The sequence below is a fragment of the Macrobrachium nipponense genome, chromosome 12 (genome assembly GCF_015104395.2).
Source record: "Macrobrachium nipponense isolate FS-2020 chromosome 12, ASM1510439v2, whole genome shotgun sequence".
NCBI classification, from domain to species: Eukaryota; Metazoa; Arthropoda; class Malacostraca; order Decapoda; family Palaemonidae; genus Macrobrachium; species Macrobrachium nipponense.
The window spans coordinates 45,123,434-45,149,228 of NC_087205.1; the positions used below are offsets into that span (position 1 = coordinate 45,123,434).

The window sequence follows — 25,795 nt, forward strand, 5'->3', positions numbered from 1 at the left end:
ATTTTAGACTACTCCGGCATGCAACGGAGTATCACAGTAGCCCTGTGAGTGTATAATGTTGATACTTATGTATCTTTCCACTTACAGGCTACTAACTGTCAGGAGGCGGGGTGTAACGCCGTCCTCCTAGACCCCTGCGGGCATGAGGTATGCAGGACTCACGCTCCGTGCGCTACCCGCCACAACGAGATGGTAGTATGGCATCACGAGGCTTGTACCATTTGCTACAAGCTGGTGAGCCAGTTTTTGGACGGAGTAAGTATATATCGGTGTCAAGTTTGTTCCTTTCATGACATATATACTTTCACATATCTTAGCTTCAAGTTACTTATGGTCATATTCAATTTGGTAATGATCCGTCCTCGGGGCTTCGTTGTAAGGACTACAAGGACCCTCTTTTCCAGGCTGCCGCCGTTAAGGAAGTTGCGTCGGCTACCCTGAAGGCCTGGGTAGGTGGCTTCGGAAGGAACGCAGCCAAAGGACAGCCCTATATCCTTGATAAGAAGCTGGCTGTCCAGATCTTCCCGGGCGGGAAGTCGACGGGGTATGTGGACCCTGCCGCGGCAGCTCCTACAATTGCTTCCATTCAACAGCAAGTGGAACAAGCCTTGATCGAGGGAGGAGGCCAAGACATCGTGGCGGAAGTAGCCACACTTGATCTTAATATAGAGCCAATGACGGTAGGTGCGGAGGATTTATTAGTTGAGGTAGGTTTGTTGAGCGCCCTAGGGCTTCCCTTGGTTGACTGGATCTTCATCACCTGTTCCTTCATCATCTTCTTTTCAGGGCAGCTTCCGTGACCCCCAAGGTAAAGAGGCACAGGGAGCAGAAGACCCTTCAGAAGACGTCGTCCAAAAAGACGTCGTCTTCCTCTACTTCTCGTAAGCCTCCAGCTTCCCATCCCGGAGCAGAGAAAGTGAAGTCATCTTCGTCTTCACAATCCAAAGGGTCAAGAGGCAAGTCCTCTAACCCTTAAACGCCGAAGCGGTAAAAAAAAAAAAAAATGTCTCCCGTGTGCCGGAGGTGTTTCAGAGTGAGCGCAGAAGCGGAAAAAATATTTTTTTCAAAAAATCACAGCGCGCTTAGTTTTCAAGATTAAGAGTTCATTTTTGGCTCCTTTTTTTTGTCATTGGCTGAAGTTTAGTATGCAACCATCAGAAATGAAAAAAAATATCATTATCATATATAAATAATGTGATATATGATAGCGCAAAAACGAAATTTTATATAATTGTATTCAAATTGCGCTGTGCACAAAACGGTTAAAGGTAACAAGTTACTTTTTTTTCGTTGTAATGAACACTAAATTGCAATCATTTTGGTATATAACACATTGTAAAACGATAAAAGCAACACAGAGAAAATATTATCACAAAATAATGCATGAATTCGTAACGCGCGGACGTAAGCAAATATTTTTTTCAAAAATTCACCATAAATCTAAATATTGTCCTAGAGACTACCAATTTCTTTCAAAATGAAGATAAATGATTGAATATTACTATACTGTAAGGGTATTAGCTTACAAATGCAGTTTTCGACCATATCTGACAAGTTAAAGTTGACCAAATGTCGAATTTTTTTATATATATTTTTTTATATGCAATTATTTCGGAAATGAGAAAAGCTACAACCTTCAATTATTTTTCGTTTTATTCTACATGAAATTGTGCACATTTTCATATATAAAACTCTAAGAAATGCCTAATATGAATCGGAGCAAATATTCAGAGAATGGGACGTACACATTTCAAAGATTTGTGGCGGAGAATCCGCGCGCGGAGGGAAGGAAAGTTTTTTTTTAAATTCACCATAAATCTAAATATTGTGCTAGAGACTTCGAATTTTTTTCAAGATGAAGATAAATGACTGAATAATACTAGACTGTAAGAGTTTTAGCTTACAATTGCGTTTTTCGACCATTTCGGTAGAGTCAAAGTTGACCAAACGTGGTTTTTTCTATTTATCGTGATTTATATGCAAATATTTCAAAAATGAGAAAAGCTACAACCTTCAATTATTTTTTGTTGTATTCTACATGAAATTGCGCACATTTTCATATATAAAACTTTATGTAACGGCTAATTTAAAATGGTGCAAACATTACCACAATCGCACGTATGATTTTTCGGAAAAATTTACCGCGCGGACGTAAAGAAAATGTTATTTTTTTCATAAATTCACCATAAATCGAAATATTGTGCTAGAGACTTCCAATTTGTTGCAAAATGAAGGTAAATGCTTGAATATTACTAGAATATAAGCGTTTTAGCTTACAATTGCGTTTTTTGACCATTTCGGTAGAGTCAATGTTGACCGAAGATTGAAAATTTGTCACATCATTTTTTATATGAAAATATTTCAAAACTGATCAAAGCTACAACCATGGGTTGTTTTTAGTTGTATTGTGCATGAAATTGCGCACATTTTCTTATATAAAACTTTATGTAACGGCTAATTTAAAATGGTGCAAACATTACCACAATCGCATGTATGATTTTTTTCGGAAGAGTTACCGCGCGGACGTAAGGAAAAAGTTTTTTCATAAATTCACCATAAATCGAAATATTGTGCTAGAGACTTCCAATTAGTTGCAAAATTAAGGTAAATGATTGAATATTACTAAAATATAAGAGTTTTAGCTTACAATTGCGTTTTTCAACCATTTCGGTAGAGTCAAAGTTGACCGAAGGTTGACATTTTGGCACTTATCGTTATTTATATGAAAATATCTCAAAACTGATAAAAGCTACAATCATGAGTATTTTTTTTGTTGTATTCTACATAAAAATGCGCACATTTTTATATATAATACTCCATGTAACGGCTAATTTAAAATGGTACAAAAATTATGTCAAAGTGACTAAATAATTTCCGAGATGTGTCACAGATACTTTTTAGTGCGTTAAGAAAGAAATTCGCGCTTGCGCGCCTGCGTAACGATTGTAAACAAAACAACACCTTGATCCGTGAACTCCCAGCCTCCCCCAAGGCGCGTGATTCAAGAGTTTTCGGCTGGTAGGCCTAAAAGTATTTTTCCGCGAATTTTTAAAAAAACTTTTGTATATCGACGTAAAATACATCCAGTCGGCACCCGAGAGACAAAAAATGTCGACGTAGAATACGCCCAGTCGCCGTTTAAGGGCTAAGGAGAAGGCCCGTACTCCTGCCGAGTCTGTGCCTTCTCCCGCTGCTGCTGGAACTCCTCCGGTGACTCCTGCCGGGGTCGTGGTACCTGGTACCTTCGATCCTGCTGCATTTTCGGAAGGAATGATGCAGCATGTAGGTGATTTGGTAGGGTCTCTAAGTACGAGAGTTGAGCAGATGTTTGCTCAACTCTCTACCACTCTTAATCAGTCAGGGCAATCCATTCAGAACCTGACTGAACGAGTGTCCGACCAAGAGAATCGCCTAGCAGGCCTGAACCAGGCACCTCAGGCCGACCTCCCGGTAGCAGGAGCTGGTCTTGCCCAGCTGCCGGACTATGACACCCTCCCTGCTTTCTCTATGAGTAATCCTTGGAGGGTAGCAGCTTATGCTCCCTTCAAGGACGGCATGATTTCCATTCTGGAATGTGGAACTTGAAGGATCGAGGACTTCGAGTTCCACCCAGCCGACTTACAGCCTCCTTTCATGGGATATGCGAGGCTGACGGAGACAGCCTTAAACAGGGAGGATAAAATCCCAAAAGAAACGGTATTATATAGCCAGCACCACGCTCAGAGAGAGTGGTTGCATTGCATGGAGGAATGGGACTGCTCTAACACCAGACTCCAAGCATTCAAGAGTCTGTTTACTATCTTCGCCACAGAGGAGGAGGCACCACTCCCCTTTACGACGAAGACAGCATTGGTCACGATGCAGGCGGGCATGAAGGATGAACCCCTTCCACAACTAAGGGAATTGGACCCTACGTCCCCTCTCTTCCCTGCTTTCGGTGATCTGTGGGAGAACCTACCGGCCACTTTTACGGTAGGTAAACTTAAACCGGACTGTGCCATGGAACAGTTCGGTGAAAGGTTACCCAGATTACCAGACAACCTCATCCAGGCAGAGTTTGAGGCAAGAACCAGGCTAGGCAGAACCCTCAACACCCTGGTTATGACTGAAGTGGCTGCTTTGACATACGGCACGGAGCCTCTTTTTAAGCTCCTAGCCAAGTCGCAAACCCAGACAGTCCAAGCAGACTTGTACGGGTTTATAGTGGCAAGAAGGAACTGCCGGAAGCACGTCCTTCAGGAAGCAACGATTCGGCATGAGCTGAACAAGTTGCTTTCCTCCAATATCTGGGGAGCGGACCTCTTCCCGGAATCGGCAGTTAATGAGGTCCAACACGAGGCGACGAGGCTTAACCAGAGCCTCAGAGCTCGTTGGAGTCTCTAGGCTAAGAGGAAACCTGAGAACCCTTCCTCCTCTAGCAAAAAGCTGATAAAGACAAAGAGGTTCCAGCCATACCAGAAGCAGCAACAGCAACACTTTGTTCAAGCTGTTCCGGTTACTCAGACAGGACAATCTGCAGCACCAAAAGGACAACCAACCGATTCTCCTACTGTCCCCACAAGGTCAGCCCTCAACCTCTTACGCGGTTTCCCCGGCATTCAACCAGGTGTTTGAAATCCAAGCCTTCCAAACCTTCAACAGGTTTGCTAGGGGAAGCAGGGCTAGAGGTGCCTTTCGGCAACGAGGCGCAGGAAGAGTTACCAACAGGGGTAAGCACTTCCGTGGAGGTCACGGAGCTCATTCCGCACAACAGCAGTGAGATCTCCCAGGTAGGAGGGAGGCTGTTCCTCTTCTGGCACAGGTGGGGGTTTAGCAAATGGGCACAGAGCATTGTGTCCAAAGGACTGGGTTGGAGTTGGATCAAAGGTCCCCCTCCACCCAAGTCATTCCTTCAGTTACCATCAAAGGAATTAGCAGATTACGCAGAGGAGCTCCTTCAGAAAGGAGTAGTGTCGAGAGTCAAGCACTTAAAGTTTCAAGGACGCTTATTCAGCGTGCCAAAGAAAGGCTCATCAAAAAGAATAATCATCTTAGACTTGTCCCGGCTAAACTTATTCATTCGTTGCGACTTCCCCGTGGGGCCGTCACCACCTCTATCGATCTTACAGACACATACTATCATATCCCAATCACCAGACACTTTCGCCCATACCTAGGCTTCAAGCTGGGAGACCAGGCATTCTCTTTCAAAGTGATGCCCTTCGGCCTGAATGTAGCCCCCAGGGTATTCACGAAAATAGTGGAAGTAGTGGTACAACAACCAAGATCACAAGGGATAATGGTAGTAGTGTACCTCGACGATTGGCTGATTTGGGCGCAAACCGTCGAGGAATGCCTCAGAGCCACAAACAAGGTACTTCAATTTCTGGAGCACCTAGGGTTCCAAATAAACAGGACAAAGTCCAGGCTCACTCTGGAGTCGCGTTTCCAATGGCTCGGCATTCATTGGGACTTGACCTCTCACAATCTGTCAATTCCGGTGGACAAGAGGTAAGAAATAGCCAAGTCAGTAAGTCAATTCCTCAAGAACAAACGGGCGTCAAGGAGAAACCAAGAAAGGATCCTAGGTTCTCTCCAGTTTGCGTCAGTTACAGATGTTCTGCTGAAAGCAAGACTCAAGGACATAAACCGAGTTTGGCGCTCAAGAGCAAATGCCAAATCTCGGGACAAGTTGTCAGTGAACCCGCAGATTCTTCGAAATCATCTCCGTCCATGGGCGGAGACAAAGAACCTGTCCAAGTCAGTTCCTCTCCAATATCCTCCTCCGGCGTTGATCATCCACACAGACGCCTTTCTACGCGGATGGGGAGGATACTCTCAGTTCAAAAAAGTTCAAGGAACCTAGTCACCTCAGTTCCGCCAGCTCCATATAAACGTATTGGAGGCTATGGCAGTATTTCTCACTCTGAAGAGGCTCCTTCCACCAAAGAACTCTCATATAAAACTGGTATTGGACAGTGCAGTAGTAGTACACTGCATCAACAGGGGAGGATCCAAATCAAAACATGTGAACCATGTTATGATAGCCATTTTCTCTCTGGCGAACAAGTACAAATGGCATCTATCCTCCACCCACCTGGCGGGAGTAAGGAATGTGATAGCAGACGCCTTGTCTCGATCAGTTCCTCTAGAATCAGAGTGGTCCCTGGACAACAGGTCGTTCCAGTGGATACGCCGGAGTGTCCCGGGTCTCCAAGTAGATCTTTTCGCCTCTCAAGCGAACCACAAGCTCCCTTGCTATGTGGCCCCCAACCTGGACCCTCTGGCTTATGCCACAGACGCCTTGTCCATAGACCGGAATCAGTGGAAGAAGGTATATAACTTTCCTCCAGTGAATCTTCTGTTGAAAGTACTGAACAAACTCAGGGCTTTCAAGGGACAAGTAGCTCTAGTAGGCCCCAACTGGCCAAAGAGCAACTGGTACCCTCTGCTTCTGGAATTGGGTCTTCGACCTCGACGGATTCCCAATCCCAGACTGTCTCAGATAGTACAAATGAGGACTGTGTTCGCTTCCTCAGGAATTCTCAAAACCCTAACTTTATGGACTTCATGAAGTTTGCGGCTAAAAAAGATGCAGATATCGATCCCCAGAATATTCTTTTCTTAGAATCAGATAAGAGGGAATCATTTTTGAGACAGTATGATGCTGCTGTTAAGAAGTTAGCATCTTTCCTGAAGGAGACAAACACCACAACCATGACAGTAAATTCAGCTATATCCTTCTTCAGATCCTTATTCGAAAAAGGATTAGCAGCTAGCTCTATTACCACTAATAAATCACCTTTAAAGAAAATCTTTCAGCTGGGCTTTCAAATAGACTTAACACTCTTACTTTACGTCTATTCCCAAAGCTTGTGCTAGACTTAGACCTTCTGAAAGGCCTAGTTCAGTATCATGGTTTTTGAATGATGTCCTCAAACTGGCTTCAGATACTGACAACTCTTCTTGTTCATTCATAATGCTACTAAGAAAGACGCTATTCTTGCTGAGTTTGGCCTCAGGGGCCAGAACTTCAGAACTGTCGGCTCTATCCAGAGATGTGGGTCACGTAGAATTCCTCCCTTCAGGAGAACTTTTACTGTCCCCGGATCGTAGTTTTCTAGCAAAAAATGAGGATCCTTTAGCGAGATGGGCCCCTTGGAAAGTCATTCCTCTCCCCCAAGACCCTTCTCTTTGTCCAGTGATGACCTTACGAGCCTTTCTGTCTAGGACATCCTCTAGATCCTCGGATCCTCTCTTTATGAGAGAAAAAGGTGGCACTATATCAGTAAAAGGTATCAGGCAGCAGATCCTTTACTTCATTAAACAAGCAAATCCTGAATCATTCCCAAAAGCCCATGATATCAGGGCAGTAGCCACCTCTATTAATTATTTCCAGCATATGAACTTTGACAATTTAAAGAAATATACTGGCTGGAAATCGCCGACAGTTTTTAAGCGTCATTATCTAAAGTCCTTAGAATCTTTAAAATTTCCAGCAGTGGCAGCGGGAAACATAGTTTCTCCTGACACTGCACAGTAGTCGTAGTTGAAGATCCAGATCTCCTTTCTACCTGCCTCAACTAATATTTCACCTAACCTGCCGTTATGCTCTATATAGTCCTTTAGCCTTAGCTGCTTATGATTGTGTTTATGGTGGTGTGTCCCTTATTTTTCTGCTAGGGGCACCCACAACATTATTGTTATTTATGAACTGTCCATTTGATGCTGCTACCCTTATTTTTATGCTAGGGTAGCACATCTATTGATTTAATGTAACTTTAAGAGAATAATTTTTATCTAGTGAGTAATTCCCCATGTAAACATTTAACTCACTATCCTAGATAAGTTATCAATACTATTAAAAGTTTAATCTTAAATTAACTATAAGTCCACTAATTTTATGTTAAGTTACCTTTCTGTATGATAACTTGTAAGTTCTCAATATTATATTATTTGTTTTAGTTCATAGTTTCATTGAGACCTTCCTCTTTGTTTTACAATCTTGTGCTATTTCTCTGGTACTATTTCACGCAGCGACACGAACTGAGCCCAGAAAGGGGATTTTGACGAAGGAAAAATCTATTTCTGGGCGAGGGTTCGTGTCGCCCAGTGAAATCCCCCCCTGTGTCCCGCCCTGCAGCCCAAGATTGGCATCTAACTTCAAGGATGACCACCAGAGGCGCGGCAGTCGGCGTGGTGCGGGCCGTAGTAGTAGTAGTTGCCCTCCTTGCCTATGGATCGGCTCTCTCAGGAAGGGGATTTTGGTGTAGGAGAGTTCTAAATGGCAAGAGGTTCGTGGTAGTGGTCTCACTCACCCCAGATACCATCCCGACACCCTCTTTTTATTTAGGGTGAGCGAGTCAGTTATTCTGACATCTTCCTGATTTTGTTTTTCTCTGGTATATGTTAGCTTCATTTACCTTAAAAATAAGGAACTTAAGGATTATTTCACTGGGCGACACAAACCCTTGCCCAGAAATAGATTTTTCCTTCGTCAAAATCCCTTTAGTCATGAAAATAACAATAAAATACTCTAATTAGTGAATATTTTTTATTGGAAAACACACCAACACTAATAGGCAAACTTCTTGCGAATAATGGGTAGATGTGGTCCAAAGAAAAATCTGCGAATGGGTGAGTCTGCGATTCTCGAGAACACGAATAAGGGGTTGACTGTAACAGTAACGAAGAAAATTAATTTCGTCCAGGATGAGGTCCCTCTCACCAGGGAGGCCCAACTGGGGGAGGAGCAATACCGTTACACACAGAGATAACTGTCCTGGGACCCTCACCTGGATAAACACCACAACCACAGTGCCTTAAGGGTTGTCAGTCTGTAGAGGTTGGGCCCAGCACTGTCGGCATGCCTTGACATTAAAATTTATCCTCGCTCGACCAACAATAGGTACTCTAGTTTAGGGGTGGAGCAGCATGACATCCAACTCCATCCTCCAAGTTAAAACAGCAGTGAATTCAGTAATCCAAAACCATGCCATAGTCGTCAACAAAACAGGAAGAAAAGAAGGGGAAATTTATAGGAGGAGGGGGAGTAAAGGAGCTAAAGGTCCCAATGTTCAGTTGAATCCAAAGGAGAGAGAGTGGGTGTAAAGGAGCATACTCTCTCTGCAGTGGATTCCTAAGCCTCCCACCTGGTCAAGGAATTGGGATTGGGGAGGGGTATATATATATATATATGTATATATAAAGATGTTATTTGAGAAAGGTACTACATGCCCCCTTGAATTGGTGAGGTGAGCCAGTCTAAATGTTGCCACTAGTAAAATTATATTTTTATAATAAAATTAGTTTTATATATACTTCCCAAGTAATAACATAGCTAAAAGTTTCTAGAATCGGCAGCTAGAATTTAGAAATTCATAAGTCGCACTATTTTCTAGTGGTTAAGTGACTTGCTTTTGGTGGCTCAGTTCGTCCACCTGAACGTTTAGTTTTCCCTTAATGAATCTTGTCAGAAGGGTGTTTTCATTTTGATCTGCCCAAAGGTTTTTCATTACTTCATAAAGGGAGAAAGTGTGTGATTCCCCTTGGTTCTTTACTTAAGAAAGGGCAGTCGTATTGCCCAAGTACATCATTACTACTTAGTTGGATACTTCCTTCATGAAATACTGAAGCCCTAGGTGTACCGCTTCAAACTCTGACATTTATATGCAAATTCTCTTGTTCCTGAGACCACACTCCCAAGACTTCCTTGTCTCCTACGATCACTCCCCAACTTAGTTTCGAGGCGTCTAGGTTGGGGTTCACTAGCAGGAAGGATTTTCCTTCTGAAAGTCTGTTTTCTATATTCCACCAAAAAAGATCCGACTTTATTTCGGGAGCTACTGCGGACATTCTGAATCCGGGAACACTCTCCTGTTCCAATCGATTCTTAAATAATCCTGGAGCGGTCTCATATGAAGTCTGCCCAGGTGAATGAACTGTTCCATTGACAATAATGTTCGTAGGAGACTCATCCAGTTGTTTGCGGAACACTAATTTAAAATGGGAAACTTGCCTTCAGACATGACATTACTCTCTTCAGGGATGGAGAAACCCGAAAACTCTGAGAATCTATTATCATCCCCAAGTATAGAATTTTTTGAGACAGAACTAATAGTGATTTCTGAAAATTTATCATCAAGCCCAGCTCTCGGGCCAATAGAAGGGTTTTTCGGAGGTCCTTCAAACACTTTAACTCTGAGTGGGCTCAAAGAAGCCAATCGTCAAGGTAGAGAGATTATCCTTACTTCCATTAAATGCAGCCATTTTGCTAATGGGGCAAGAACTTGTAAATACCTGTGGCGCCATCCAGAGAATGAAACACAGTACGCAAAATTGGGACACTTTGTTTTTGTAGACAAACCATAGAAACTTCCTCAATTCCTGGTGTATTGGAACGTGGAAATATGCATCCTGCATATCTATGGATGTCATCCAATCTGCCCGGTGAATGATTGACAGAATGGTATGGTTTGTCTCCATCCTGAATTTTTCTTTGAAACGAAGACATTCAGCGTGCTGATGTCTGGGACAGGCCTCCAGCCCCAATGTTTTGGGCACTACTAATAGATGATTGTAAAAGCCAGGGGAGTTCACGTTCTTTACTACTTCTATTGTCCCTTTTTCTATGAGAAGAGATTTCTAAAGAGGCCTAAAGCCTTCTTTGAGCCTTTGGAGTAGGCTGCTAATGGCACTGGAGAGTTGGATAAAGGTTGCCTTTCTTTGAAGAGGATAGGGTATCCTCCCTCAAGATGCTGACTATCCATGGCTCTGCCCTCGTCTCTCCACTTCTCCCAAAAGAGAAAGTCTGGTCCCTACCAGAGTTCGGAGGACAAGCTTTAGGTGAAGATTTCTTGACTGATCTGGAGACTAATTTGCTTCCAGATTGAGACCTAGAGGGGGGCCTTTGTCGACTGCCAAGAGAGGATCGCATCTAGAGGGGATATATGTCCTGGGCGGTTCTGTCAAAAATTCCTTAGGACACCTAAAGGATTGGGACAGATCCTGAATACTCTTTTCCTGGAGATCTGAAGAAATCCACCAAAAGATGTTGATGGTCAAATGGTGAGAAAAGAAGGGCCTATTTCTGAGAAGAGGTCATGCCCTTAGAAGTGTAGGAACACCAAAGTTCCCTCTTCTTCAGCACACCCATAGTATAGATGGATACCAACTCTTGTGAGCTATCCCCGACTCCTGTATCGATACACGGCAGGACCCCTCACCAGTCTCAAGAGAATTCATCAGTACGGACAGGGCAGTCCTTAATCTTAAGAGTGAGAGCTCCTACCACCCAGTCAGGAAAACAAAGTAGTACCTTGAACACTGAAAATACTCTTGAGGTGTGATAACTCCAAAGAGCTAAACATAATCTTCGCCACATTAAAAGCAAATTCCTTGATGAATCAACAAGACCAGAGAAGTCCCCCTAAGAGGAACCAGAAACTCCCAAAGCTTCCCCGGTGTAGTAAAACTTGGCATCCTCTCTTGGACAATCTGGAAGGAGGGAAGGGAAAGATGGCTTTGCCCTGATCCCTCTTTTCTGAAAACCAACCATCAATCTCACTCTGGGCTTTCTTGGCAGATGAAGAAAAGACTAATTTAGGTAGCATTGCAGGATCTACTGGCTGAGCTTCAGGGAAACGCAGAAGCGGGAGCCGATGGAGTAGCAGGAGAAACCAGTTAAAGTCGTAAGTAAATATTTAAGCAATGATATGTACACCAAAGGGGGAGTATATCGAGGGAGTACATCATCCTCCTCCCAACCTGAGGAAACTGGAGATAAGGCTAAGTCTGGCAGTTAAGGAGCAGGAGTCTTCCTTAAGCAAGCCCAAAATGTTACCCAGCTTTCTCTGAATAGGATATATCACAAGAGGCGCTTGCGTACACACTGGAGGAGCTGTCGGAAGCAGGGGTGATGGACGAGCAGAAGTGGTAGGTGGGAGTCCAACTGGCTGAGCCCCCACAACCAAACCCATACCCAACGAGTCTTCTCCAGAATCCAAATGAGCGGAGGCAGGGGGGTGCACGGGCACTCTTGGGCGCTTAAGACACTACTGGGCGCTATGCTCCTGTTAAAGAGCCATCATGTACCGAGAATCCTTGTACAGACAGGCGCTCAGGCAGCACTCTAAAACAATGACAGCACTACCGAATTTGGTGAGCAAACAGGTGCTAATGGGTACTCAGACACTGCTTGGAAATTATTCTAGTCAACTCCCGACACTGAAGGGTGCTCGGGAGCCACATAGGAACTAGGCTTCTAAAGGAGCTGTCTGAAGCAGGGGTGATGGACGAGCAGAAGTGGTAAGTGGGAGTCCAACTGGCTGAGCTCCCACAACCAAACCCATACCCAACGAGTCTTCTCCAGAATCCAAACGAGCGGAGGCAGGGGGGTGCACGGGCACTCTTGGGCGCTTAAGACACTACTGGGCGCTATGCTCCTGTTAAAGAGCCATCATGTACCGAGAATCCTTGTACAGACAGGCGCTCAGGCACTCTAACAATGACAGGCACTCCGAATTTGGTGAGCAAACAGGTGCTAATGGGTACTCAGACACTGCTTGGAAATTATTCTAGTCAACTCCCGACACTGAAGGGTGCTCGGGAGCCATATAGGAACTAGGCTTCTAAAGGCGCTCAGGAAAAATTTATGTGGTGAGGAGCGCTTACGAGAGGACCAGCTCTTGGAAGCCAAACTCTGACTCTCTGCAATGGGAAAAAGACAAAAACTTTTCCAGGCTATCCCAATGACTGCAGGAAGGATGAGGAGTAGTAACAGGATCTCTGGTCCTCTTACAAGGCACTGGAGAGGATCGTGTTCAGATGAGAGAACTCATCTGAACACGATGAAAGATGATGCACACCCAGAGATACACCTTTCCAACAGGTTCAGCAGGGGGGGCGACTACCTGTGAGAAGACCCCACCAACCTCCCACATGCTACCAGTTTGACTCCTCCCAGGTTTAGGGGAGTGAGTCATTGACTTTGCCTGGGAGAATCGGTGTGCTGGGAAGCCACCTCCTTGAACACTGCACTTGCACTAAGCGCTATCAGGCACTCAACTGACACAGCACTGACGCTAGGAACCATCAGATGCTACAAAGCACTCTCTATTATCCATAAGGACCTTCACTGATGTTAACTGTGAAAGAGATTCAACGATCAACTTAAATCTCTTGTCAATTCTACTCTCCAGACTGGCAATGATGTTGGGTTTGGAAGTGAGGGAGCTGGGTAAAGGAGCGGGTACAGACGAGAACTGGGTCAATTGAAATTACATGTTCATCAACAGGATTCCTGACTCACTAATGACTTATTAATTTGCCTAGCAGTCACCTTCCTTTCCCTATCCCTTGCCAATTTATTTAAGCACGTAATGACTTCGTTTTCCACTTCTTAGCGTTCCAGTCCTTACATTCGCTAATTTTACTTTTATTGAACATACCTGCCCTCTGCAATCTGTGCACATAGAAAGGGAATCATAAGATTTTTTCATCAGTCGTGTATTACAGCCCTTACTGCAATACCTAAAGCTACAAGTACTAGAGTCTGACATGATAGTCAAGTCTGAAAATCGTCGTAATCAGGAATAAGTCAAATGATCAAATATACTATCAAAATCAGTAATATTAATAGAATCTAGCAATCCAAGAATATTTCACCAAACACGATGAAATGTCAACCAAAAAGAATAAATTCCAAAACAGAGCTGGAGCTAATACAAACTGAAGCAATTTTTGCTAGTTGTTCCTCTTTCCCCGAAAGTGGGCAGGCTAGTCACCTAGCCACCAGAAAATAGTGCAGCCCGTGAATTTCAAAATTCTAGCTGCTGATTTCAGAAACTTTTAGCTATGGAATTACTTGGTATATTACTTATACAAAATTTATGGGCTATATGAATGTGCATACACTAGCAGGTTAGCCTATCGACTAGACTTTATAAAATATCATACAACAAAAATGCAAACCTGTAATTACTGAAATCTTACTGTAACAAACTTTTACATAATTTCTCCTGAAATGTGTAGTGGCTATGTTTGTTAGAATACAATGAAGACCCCTGACTCATGCTGAAGTGCCACTGTATGAGACATATATATTTGTAATACAATGTTCTTAATCAATATTATGACAAAATCATGAATAATGATGACTCTTGGTATTCATTTTTTCTATTCATAAAAGACTATAGTGTTAGCTGTCAAACAACTACCATTTTCCAATTTTTTCGGTAATGTCTTTCCTGTTGTTAAAAAAACGCAAGCTGAATATACTTTAAAATAACCTATATTTAAACCAATTTATGAACTACTATAAATATATCAAACATAACTAACAGCAGCTTACACCATTAACGCCAGTTCAACAAGTTGTTAATATCCTGTACCAATCTGGTGCCACTAATCTAATGTAACAACCTTTTCACATCTGAAGCATGTTCTACAAACATAATTGGCATCTGATCTGTTCTTAGGAATGACATTACAAAACTGGTATCATTGTGGTAACCCCCACAGAAAACCTGACAATTATTATAAAAATGTATTGCATTAATATTCAATGTAGGATACTTGGGAATTTCTTTAACTTTTTAATGCAATGACTGCAGCAATAAAATACTTGATAAACCATAATAACCAACAATTGAAGCAATGAAATATTGCAAATACAAGTGAACAACCCTATGAGGGCAGCAGAAGAGGTTTGATGCTTGTGCTGTGTAAGAATAGAATACAGAATTTAAGCAAAAGGCCAAGTGCTGGGACCTATGAGGTCATTCAGCACTGTAAGGGAAACTAACAGTAAGAAGGTCTACAAGGTGTAACAGGACGAAAACATCGCAGCTGCAATATGAAACAATTGTGAAGAGTGGAACGTGAGATGGAAGAAAGAGAATATGAATGGAAATATATTCAAAGGAATAAAAGAGGCTGAGGACGTGTGTAAGAAAAAGTTAGTTGTGGAATCAGATGTTTAATTGTTGAGTAACAGAATAACTTAGTGTGATCCTTCCCTTCCTATAGAAAGACTTTGGTGCCAAACAAGTAAATAAAAAAAAAATTATAATTAGTCAGGTGGAAAGGGAAATCTCATACATGACCTTCCTTCCCTGTCAGCTTCCTTTTAATTTTTTTTTTAATAATGACGGGGTCTTAATGCCAAAACTTCTACAATGCATCTACCCACATTTAAAACTGTTTTCATGAGATATGACTAATGTGTAGCCATCCATACCTAATCAATTCCTAAAGAGGCATGAAATTTTCAAACAAAAATGTTATAAATGGATAAAAAAAAAAAAAAAAAAGATATTCAAGTTAGTATGGAAGAAGAAAAGCTCCTAGCAGAACACTAAAGAGAAACAAGCAAACACAATTCAAGTAATGCCACATCATTACTAATCATGTTAAAAGAAAGATGAAAGATAATGCAAGAAAAACCAAGGTCTCAATTAAAAATGAATGACAAGACAAAAATCAGACAAACTATACAGCATGAGAGATTTTGGAAGATTTAACTAATTTGAGGCATATCTCAAATACCCTATGAAAAAAGTTAAAGATTTTGGTGATTGTTAATCAACTGAACTTCTGAACTGAAGTAATGGGTTCTAGCAAAATAACGGTTTGCTCTTCCTTTATACATGCAAACAACAACAAAAATACAATCTTTACTTCCTCTTATGATAAAATTTTAGAGCTAGAAAATACATACGTAAATAATATACAACTACAGCTACAATTTTCTACAGTCTACTTTACAACTAAATTTTTTGTAACAGTTCTTATAATGCTTTAAATATACTCCATACCAAACAAATTAATAAAACTGTAATAGTAATAACATAAGTGCAAGTTATCATGCATGCCTTCATCATGGAATTTCAAAGAAGTTAAAAAATTAGCAAATTTTTTCCGAATCTGTAATTTACTTTTCTTAAATAACAAACCCAAACTCTTTTAATTGATACCTTCAGTTGGTTTACTTTTTGTAACATGGTAACAAGCTTTTCAGATTTGGCAGCTACCAGTGTGTAGATCAGGGCTAAACACACACAAAAGCATAATTGAAGCGTCAAGTTTTCGATCAGTAGCAGGACAACTGAAGGATTGTTAAAGGTGGAATTATGAGAGGAGCCTTCAGTCAAATATTCATTTTTTCTACAAGGTAAAAACATCCACCTTTTAATGGAGAATTATCCCTATGGCGACAGGAACAGTTTTGAGATCATTACTGGTTTTCATTTCTCACCCAGAACTATTTCATTTCTCACCCAGAACTGAGTCGCGACTTGAGCAGAAAATCATAAGCTGGAAAACGGCCAAAAATCATAAAAAAGCCTGAGATATAATTACTTTGAATGCTTTGGGTTTATACTGAAAACTGGAAACAGCACTTTTATTGTGCTTCTCATAAAAAAAAAACCCTTCAATATTGATTACCATATATACTTTTATAAGGTTTGACATCTAAAATTTCAGGATTGAACATTACATGTGGTATAGACTAGTTTCGGAAAAGTGCAAGAGTTTGGCACTAGGCTAAGCCTGGGCTTTGGATTTCCCGACAACAGACAAATGCAAATGTTGTTTTACTGATTTGAGAAATTTTTATTATTGTTATGTTGTTTCTATATTGGATAAATGCAAACTTTAGGGACTAGACTGAGCCTACCATATTCTTTGTATTTCCTGACAACGAAGTCAACAAAGTAGCATTTCTTTCCACAGAAGTTGACAAACTTTATTTTTGCACAATAAAGACAATAAATATTAATGTTATTTTACTTATCTGAGAATCTTTTATTATGTTGTTTCTACATTTATGGTTGTTCTAGGCTGTGAGTGACACCTACATTTCCCAAATGTAAACAAAGTATTAGCTACCATTAGTATTTAATCACCTGATTTCTCTTCATTTATGATTCACATTGAATCGTGTGTTTTTTTATTCTGTTGGTAAAATGATGCTGTAAATTGAAAAACTTAAGTCATGCAATACATTTAGCCCTCTTACGCTGATTGGATGTATTATAAGTCAACATAAATTGTCTCCCGGGTGCCGATTGGACGTATTAAACATCAACATAAAAATGTTTTTTTTAAAAATTCACGGAAAACTACTTATAGGCCTACCAGCCGAAAACTTTTGAATCACGCTCCTTGGGGGATGCTGGGAGCTCATGGATCAAGGCATTGTTTTGTTTACAATCGTTACCCAGGCGCAAATTTCTTTCTTATCGCAAATAGTAGAAAAACGCAATTGTAAGCTAAAACTCTTATATTCTAATAATATTCAATTATTTACCTTCATTTTGCAACAAATTGGACGTCTCTAGCACAATATTTCGATTTATGGTGAACTTATGAAAAAAACTTTTTCCTTACGTCCGCGCGGTTACTCTTCCGATAAATTTTTTCATGCGAATGTCGTAATGTCTGCACCATTTTAAATTTGCCGTTACATAAAGTTTTATATATGGAAATGTGCGCAATTTCATGCAACTAAAAAATACCCATGGTTGTAGCTTTTATCAGTTTTTAAATATTTTCATATAAATAACGATAAGTGCCAAAATTTCAACCTTCGGTCAACTTTGACTACCAAAATGGTCGAAAATCGCAATTGTAAGCTAAAACTCTTATATTCTAGTAATACTCAATCATTTACCTTCATTTTGCAATGGAAGTCTCTAGCACAATATTTCAATTTACAGTGAATTTATGAAAAAAAAACCATTTTCCTTACGCCCGCGCGGTAACTCTTCCGAAAAAAATAAAAATTTTTTTGTGCGATTGTCGTAATGTTTACACCATTTTCAATTAGCCGTTACATAAAGTTTTATATATGAAAATGTGCGCAATTATCGTTATATTTGCTCCATTTCAGATTAGGTGTTTCATAGAGTTTTATATATGAAAATGTGCACAATTATATGTAGACTACAACAAAAAATAATTGAAGGTTGTAGCTTTTCTCATTTTGGAAATATTTGCATATAAAAAAAATATTTAAAAAAATTCGACATTCGGTCAACTTTAACTCGTCCAAAATGGTCAAAAACTGCAATTGTAAGCTAAAACTCTTACAGTATAGTAATATTCAATCATTTATCTTCATTTTGAAACAAATTGGAAGACTCTAGAACAATATTTAGATTTATGGTGAATTTTTGAAAAAAACATTTTCTTACGTCCTCGTGTTACGAATTCATGCATCATTTTGTGATAATATTTTCTCTGTGTTGCTTTGATCGTTTTTCAATGTCTTATATACCAAAATGATTGCAATTTAGTGTACAATACAACAACAAAAATTAACTCGTTAGCTATAAACCGTTTTGCTCACAGCTCGATTTGAATACAATTATATATGAAATTTTGTTTTCGCGCTATCATATATCATATTATTTATATATGATAATGATATTTTTTTTTTCATTTCTGATGGTTGCATACTAAACTTCAGGCAATGACAAAAAAAGGAGCCAAAAATGAACTCTTAATCTTGAAAAGGAAGTGCGCTCTGATTTTTTTTAAAATATTTTTTCCGCTTCGGTGCTCACTCCAAGACCGCATCGGCAGACGGAGACGATTTTTATTATACCCCTTCGGTGTAGGAGGGTTAATAAAGAAAACCAACATTTGTAAATTAAATTTAATAAAAATGAAAATTACTTTAATCACATCAAAGACTGCTCTCATTGAGGCTAGCGAATATTTTCTAGAATTCTTCTTTGGTTATAATGCCATTACGTACGTTTCATTAAAGCTCTCTGTATCTCCATTAGATTGAAGAATATAAATGAATGGCTATTATACTGTTTGGTAGTTTAATTTGTTGAGGAGAGATGATAGAAATATAATTACTATTACTATACTGTGCGCTAGTTAAAAGTTGTTGCTTTGCAAGCTTTCGGTACTCGGTAGTGTTGACAAAATGATTATAAACAAAATGAGGTGGGAAGCTTTTTTTTTTTTTATTTAGTTAATAATTAGTCAAACCTCAGTTTTCGTACGCCTCTCTTTTTGTACATTTAGGTTTCCGTAGATTTTTTTGACAAAATTTTGTCTCTATTGTCATATGTTTCCTCAGGGTCCAGGATCTGACCTGGCCCCATATGAAGCGCCCAAACAAAGCATCCCATCTTCTCTCGTGACCCATTCTGGCTTTGTTTCTAGGTGAACAAGCATATCCATGCTCGTAGTTCATATCACCGCACGTTTGTTGTGTTTTGTGTTAATTCTACTGTAAAAACTAATTGCGAAGTAGCCATCATAGGGCCAAAGAAAGCTGCAAGTGCCAACCCCTCAGAGAGAGAGAGAGAGAGAGAGAGAGAGAGAGAGAGAGAGAGAGGAGAAGAGAAAGAGAGACCAGAAATTTGATAGAGTTCCAAAAAGAACTTGTAGCAAAGTATGAAAGTAGTGCACATATAGCTGGTCTTGCTAGGGTGTACAGCAAGTCAGTGTCGACAATCAGCCCTATCTATGCTAGCAAAGAAACATGATGTTGCGAAAGGGGTCACGTCATTATCAAAACAGAGAACGCAACTGGTGGAAGATGTTGAGAAGCTGTTGGTGTGGATCAATGAGCAACAGTTATTGGGGGATAGTGTGTCTGAAACGATCATTTGTGAGAATGCAGGGACGCTGCATGCTGATTTACATAAGAAAATGCCAACAACTTGTGATGCTTTCAGTGATTTCAAGGCCAGCAGAGGCTGGTTTGAAAAATTCAGAAAGCGTATGGGCATCCATAGTGTCGTCCGGCATGGGGAGGCTGTGAGCTTGGATAAACATGCTGCAGAAGAATTCTTCGGTAAATTCAAAGAGTATCTTGAGGCTGAAGGATTCCTCCAACAACAGGTCTTCAATTGTACTGAGACAGGCCTGTGTTTTGGAAAAAAAAAAAAAAAAAAAAAAAAAAAGCCAAAATGGACTTACATAACGCAAGAAAAAAGTTCATTGCCAGGGCACGAGGAGGAGGAGGAGGAGGAGGAGGAGGAGGAGGAGGAGGAGGAGGAGGAGGAGGAGGAGGAGGAGGAGGAGGAGGATACTACTACTATGCTACTTCAGTGATTAAAGAAATGTTTGCTAGGTGGAGTGATATAAAAAAATTTTTGAGACATACCACCCTAACAAAGACGTAATCCATCTCTCTAACAAGTTTAATGACAATGCTTTGTATCATTTTAGGCAGATATTGAAGAGATGTCAGAAATAGATGTCTCTGGACAGTTTTGTTATTTGGCAGGGGTCCAGTGACTCAAGCTGTCCTAGTGCCAGTAAAAAATGAAGTGGTGGGGAAGTAACCTCAGACAGTGCCACTAAAAAACGTAAAGTAACCCTAAATAGGTTTATGATACCAGAAGTCCTTCTGGAGGGGGATTCCCCTTCCAAACAGTAACCTCTCCTCCTCCCTCTCCCCTCCTCTCTGACTTCCATATGCTAACAAGAGTCTTCCATAAAGGTATGAGTGATATTAAATGTTCATTAAAGGCAGTCCCCAGTTATCAGCAGGGGTCCTGTTCCCAAAGGGTTGCCGATAAGCAAAAACCGCCATTAAACTAAACTTGGCGATTTATGGTGTTCATGGCACCAATAACCGATTACCTGCGTCATAAGCTCCCTTATGGGGCCCCTGTTAGGTATGTTGCGGCGCCATAAGGCTCCTTATTATGTGGCACCTTATGGTGCTGATAACCAGAACTTGTCCTGTTATGGTGCCATAAAATCGGCCACCATAAATCGCCGATTTTATGGCGCTAGACGAGCCCCATAAAACCGGACCATCGATAACAGAGTCCGGCAATAACCAGGGACTGGCTGTGTTAATTCATATTTATTTCTCATTGTTTTCTGTATGTAAAACTGTTTATTCTCTATAAAATGTATTTCATGTTAATATTGTTTGAGTTCTGGAATGCAACTATACTATTAACATTATTCCTTATGGGAATCATTGCTTCGGCTTCTGTATGTTTCGGATATCGTAGGTGGTCCTGGAACGGATTTTACACAAAAACTGAGGTACCACTGTATTTGAAATGAGTATAATATACTGATTACTTATACATTTTATAGGCATATTCTAAGCTTTAAGCTTCTTAGTTTTAGAAGTCAGAATCTTAGACTAGGCTACAATAGCAGTCTTAGTTTCAGATGTCAAAATCTTAGACTAGGCTACAGTTATGCCTGCTAACATAGTCTAGGTTTATTGCCAGAATCAAAACTCAACATTATGAAGGATATGTGCTAAAATCCTGATGTAGGCAGTAAAATAAGGGTTGAACATTACATGCAGTCAAATATTGGTCCAGTATATACAGTATTCTGCCTTTTTGGAGTAATTTCTTCTGTTGGATTAGGATCATAACCCTGGAACATGCGTCTTAAATCTAGAAATGATGAATATAATTGAAAAAGAGTCGTAATCTTGGAACGTCGTAAGCTGAAACTGTAGTAAACCAGGGACTGTCTATACTAAAAAACAAACACAGACACTCAGGTCTGAGGTGTCAAGTTCTTTGCTGGTAGTAGTGCACAACTTGCACCAGACACAACAGCTTTCCATTTTAATTATTGCATAAAAATTATCACAGTATCCACACCTCTATATGCACTGCAATTAGAAAGAGGGACTGCAATTCATCTACTCTCTTCACCATTGCTAAAGCTATCAAGAATCCAGTCTCAAGTGTAACATCCACCTGAAACCGATCTCAAGGCCCCATACAGCACCAGGAAGGCTATGAAAGATAAGGGTTGGAAAATGAAGTCCCATATTTCATGAAAGTGCCTCACCAGCTTGGCCTGCACAGGCCCTGGCCTCTAAGGGCAAGAGATTGTTACATCTGGTAGACCACATATTAGGCCAAGCTGGGACCTAAACTAAAGCACAATAGCCTGACCTTACTGCTTTGCTGATCAAAACAAATGCCTGAGTGAGACCTTGACATAAAATCAAGATTGGAGGGTGATAACAGTGACATAACCAGCCAGGCTGGCCACATGCACGGTGAGCAAGAACACACTCCCTATCCTTGTTGCTCCATATCAACAGGACAGAGTTATGTGTGGCTTCTTGTGACCTCACTCTATGCTATGACAAAAGGAGAACTTAGGTTTCCCCTTAAGAAAGGAAGACCAGCTCCAATCCCAGGCTGACCTGATGCAAAGCAAGGGAATATAGCCATTCCAAAGATACCTGGAAGTTTCACTGTCTACTGTTTGATATGTTAACTACAGTAAATAATAAAGTGGAAAAAGAATTTCCATTGAATTTTATGCTTTTATTCATAAGCACTAGGGGACAGCAATATGTGGCTTCATTCAGAATTGTGTGACAGTTAGTGTGACAGTTAGGAGATCATGGCAAACCCATGACACTGAAGGTGTGGGGAAACGCAGTTTCTTCCTTACAAGCTCCTGAAGAAACAGTGCACAGGCAAGTCAATATCAGACCACATCTCCATAGAAAGGCACAGGTGACCAAGAAGCATCAGAGCAGCACACCAAAGAATGCATCCACGCAAACCACAAAATGTTAACAGGTTATAAGCAGACAGGTGAACCAATCCACCCTTCCCTCCTATGATCAAAGCCACCCAAATAAGTTCCAGGATTACAGTCATGTTAAAGAAGGGAAAGATGGTCATAAGACACCTTCCTAGCCATCTTGCAGAGGGCTACCTTCTGGGCCTATTTATATGATTCCTAAAGTCTGATAAGGAAGCAGACAAAAAAAGGCGAGTCAACAGTAGTGGCAAGTACATCAAAAGATTTGAAAGTAGACTCTTGAGGGAAATCAAAGCTACTATGATGATCTTGAAATACCAACTCTTGTAAAGAACCTTTGGCCACAACCAAATAATCAAGGAAGCTAACAAAAGGAGTTGCCTGGAATGCCCAGGGAGAGCCTTCACACTTCAGCACCTCATGTCTCTTGGGGTTGTCTCAGTGTTGCATTATCAGAGTTGGGAGGCAGGTACTGATGGGAGGAGAGAGAGAAAGAGAGAGAGATAGCAAAGGATGGCTTGGCTCACACAGGCCACACATGCACCCTCAAGGAGGGGATATGAGTAGTTGCTATTCCAGAAGGGTACGGGATGAGGAGGACACCAATGGAACCTTCATCCTCCTTAAACCATATATCTCCCACTGAGAAGACCAAGAAACACACTCAATACAATTTAAAAATGGCAAACACTCCTGGCCTCTGTCTATCAAATACAAACACTTGACAATGCAGCTTTACCATTAGCCATGGTGGAGAAAGTGAGAGACATCTACACAGTACATCAGTCAAAAGAAAAACTGACAAGCACATGCGTGCACGGGTGATTACCCACAATTCCCTGCACTAGCTGGTACCAAATTTGAAAACATCAATGACAACATTCAACAACTGGCCTAACTGAAGGTATCCAGGAAAACACTACTGTTTGTATCCTTATAAGAACAAAGAAAAATTATGACATGTTTACTTATTAAAATAATGAAGCCTACTTTCTATTTTAGCAACAAAGAGTATGAAGGATAACCCTATTTATCTTTCAGTCTAAAAAACATATCCAATTCAATGGTAAAAGCATGCTCCATCTAAAGCATTTTCTAAAGGAAGTTTAACTAAAGCATTACATTACAAATAAAACTAAAACATAGTAAAAGTTACTTACAAAATCATTAAATGCAGTCATTTGCCCATGAGAGTGGTTTCTGTTCATTTGACTATGCTGATTAACCGAAGGTTGATGCATACTACGAATACCAGCCTCAACTTCTTCCAGACTTTGTCCTTTGCCATCCATCACTGCATAGAAAATTACAATTTAAATACTCTTTATGTGAAAAACAAAAAGAAAGATAACATAAAACATATAAGGAAATTCTATATTCACCTTTAAATGCTATATTTAAAAATAATTCAATTGCTGTCTATCAATAGTGATCCCTATATTATCTGGATCTTCAATATTCAACACTTGATGATATTATACAACACCACTGGACCAGTGATTAAATATGACAATTTAAAAAAAAAAATTTATAAAACCACTTCCCCAAGAGGTGGGGGGAGGGGGGTGGATGGCTGGACACCATGAGAGTGGAGCAGTAGAAATGCTGTTTATAAGGATTGTTTTGCGAGGTGGGTGGTGCAAGGAAGGAGTTTCCCTGGCTGGGAGGGGATTGGGAATGCAGTGTGGAATGCATAGAGGGGTAAGCATTTTATAGTTACTCTGGAAAAGTTCTGGTACACTTACCAGTGAATTTCATTCCCAAAATATACTTTTTCCTTCTAAAATCTCAGAAACTATACATACAAACAAATAATATAAACAATTGGCAGAAAAATAGCAAGACTGAACAAAAATTTAATGAAATACGGAGCACGCAGATCTTCAAAATCTCAATAACTGTGAGAAATTACTTTAGCACATTTGGATATTTATGTTTAAGCCTAAACTAATAAAATTACTATTAATGTCTAGGAATATTTGTTGCAATCTAAAAAAAAAAGAATACAGTATTCCTCCCTTACTCGTGGGGGATGTGTACCAGACACCAACCGCAAATAGCAAGAACCCGTGAATACTTGGAACTGCCCTCTAAAAAGGATTTTGACATAGGAAAAATCTATTTCTGGGCGATTGGTTCGTGTCGTCCAGCGAAACAATCCTTTTAGTTTATTATTTCTTAGGTAAATGATCTAACAAATACCAGAGAATAAACAAAATAAAGAAAAGGTCAGTATAACTGACTCGCTCACCCAAATAAAAGAAGGGCGTCGGTATGAACACTAGGGCGAGTGAGACCACTACCACGAACTTCTTGTCAATTAGAAATTTCCCACAACAAAATCCCTCAAGGAGAGAGCCGACCCACAGAACGGGGCAGCAACTACTACTACTACAACCCACGCTTAGGTGACTGCCGCGCCTCTGGTGGCCATCCTGAAGTTAGCAATCAATCTTGAGCGAAGGGTTGGGAAGAGGAGGGATTTCGCTGGGCGACACGAACCAATCGCCCAGAAATAGATTTTTCCTACGTCAAAATCATTTTTCTGGGCTCAGTTCGTGTCGCTGCACGTAATTGTACCAGAGAATTAGCACAAGATTGAAAATAAAGAAGGTCTCAATAAAACTTAAAATTCAACTATATACTATAATTGTAACAAAATATTTATAAAATTGTTCATACAATCTGAATAGAGAACAATAATTAAAAGTAACTTATAACTAAAATTATTTACAAAGTCTTTACACCAGTTACAGGGTTGAATATGAAATAAACATGTGTGTGAAAATCTTAATTCAAAACACACTAAATAAGTTTTATAGAAATTAATACCAAATACAATAAAGCATGTGTGTGAAAAAACTTAATCTAAAAAACACACCAAATAAGTTTCATAGATATCAATACCAAATACAATAAACCATTGGTAATGGGGATGTGGCACCCTAGCATAAAAATAAGGGGACCACATCCTAAAGTTAGTATGTACAATCAATTGTGGGTGACCCTAGCAAAAAAATAAGGGACACCCACTAAACCATCACAAGAGCAGCTAAGACTCAAGGGCAAGTGCAGAGGAACATGGTAGGTTAGACAAACTGTTGGCTGAGATAGGTAGAAAGGAGATCTGGATCTTCAACTAAACTACTGAGCAGAGTCAGGGGAAACTATGTTACCCGCTGCAACTGCTGAAAATTTTAGAGATTCCAAAGACTTTAAGTAGTGACGTTTAAATACTGTCGGCGATTTCCATCCAGTATATTTTTTCAAATCATCAAAATTCATATGTTGAAAA

General features: G+C 40.3%; 1 protein-coding gene across 8 annotated transcripts in view; it reads right to left on the minus strand.

Moving 5' to 3' along the window:
* LOC135224510 (myb-like protein P) overlaps nucleotides 1-25,795 on the minus strand; it is an 871,197-nt gene that overhangs the window by 564,397 nt on the left and 281,005 nt on the right. For all 8 annotated transcript variants that reach the window (XM_064263552.1, XM_064263551.1, XM_064263553.1 and 5 more), the window contains one exon: nucleotides 23,661-23,794. In XM_064263552.1, the coding sequence (XP_064119622.1) occupies nucleotides 23,661-23,794 (134 nt within the window). The remainder of the gene's footprint in view (nucleotides 1-23,660; nucleotides 23,795-25,795) is intronic.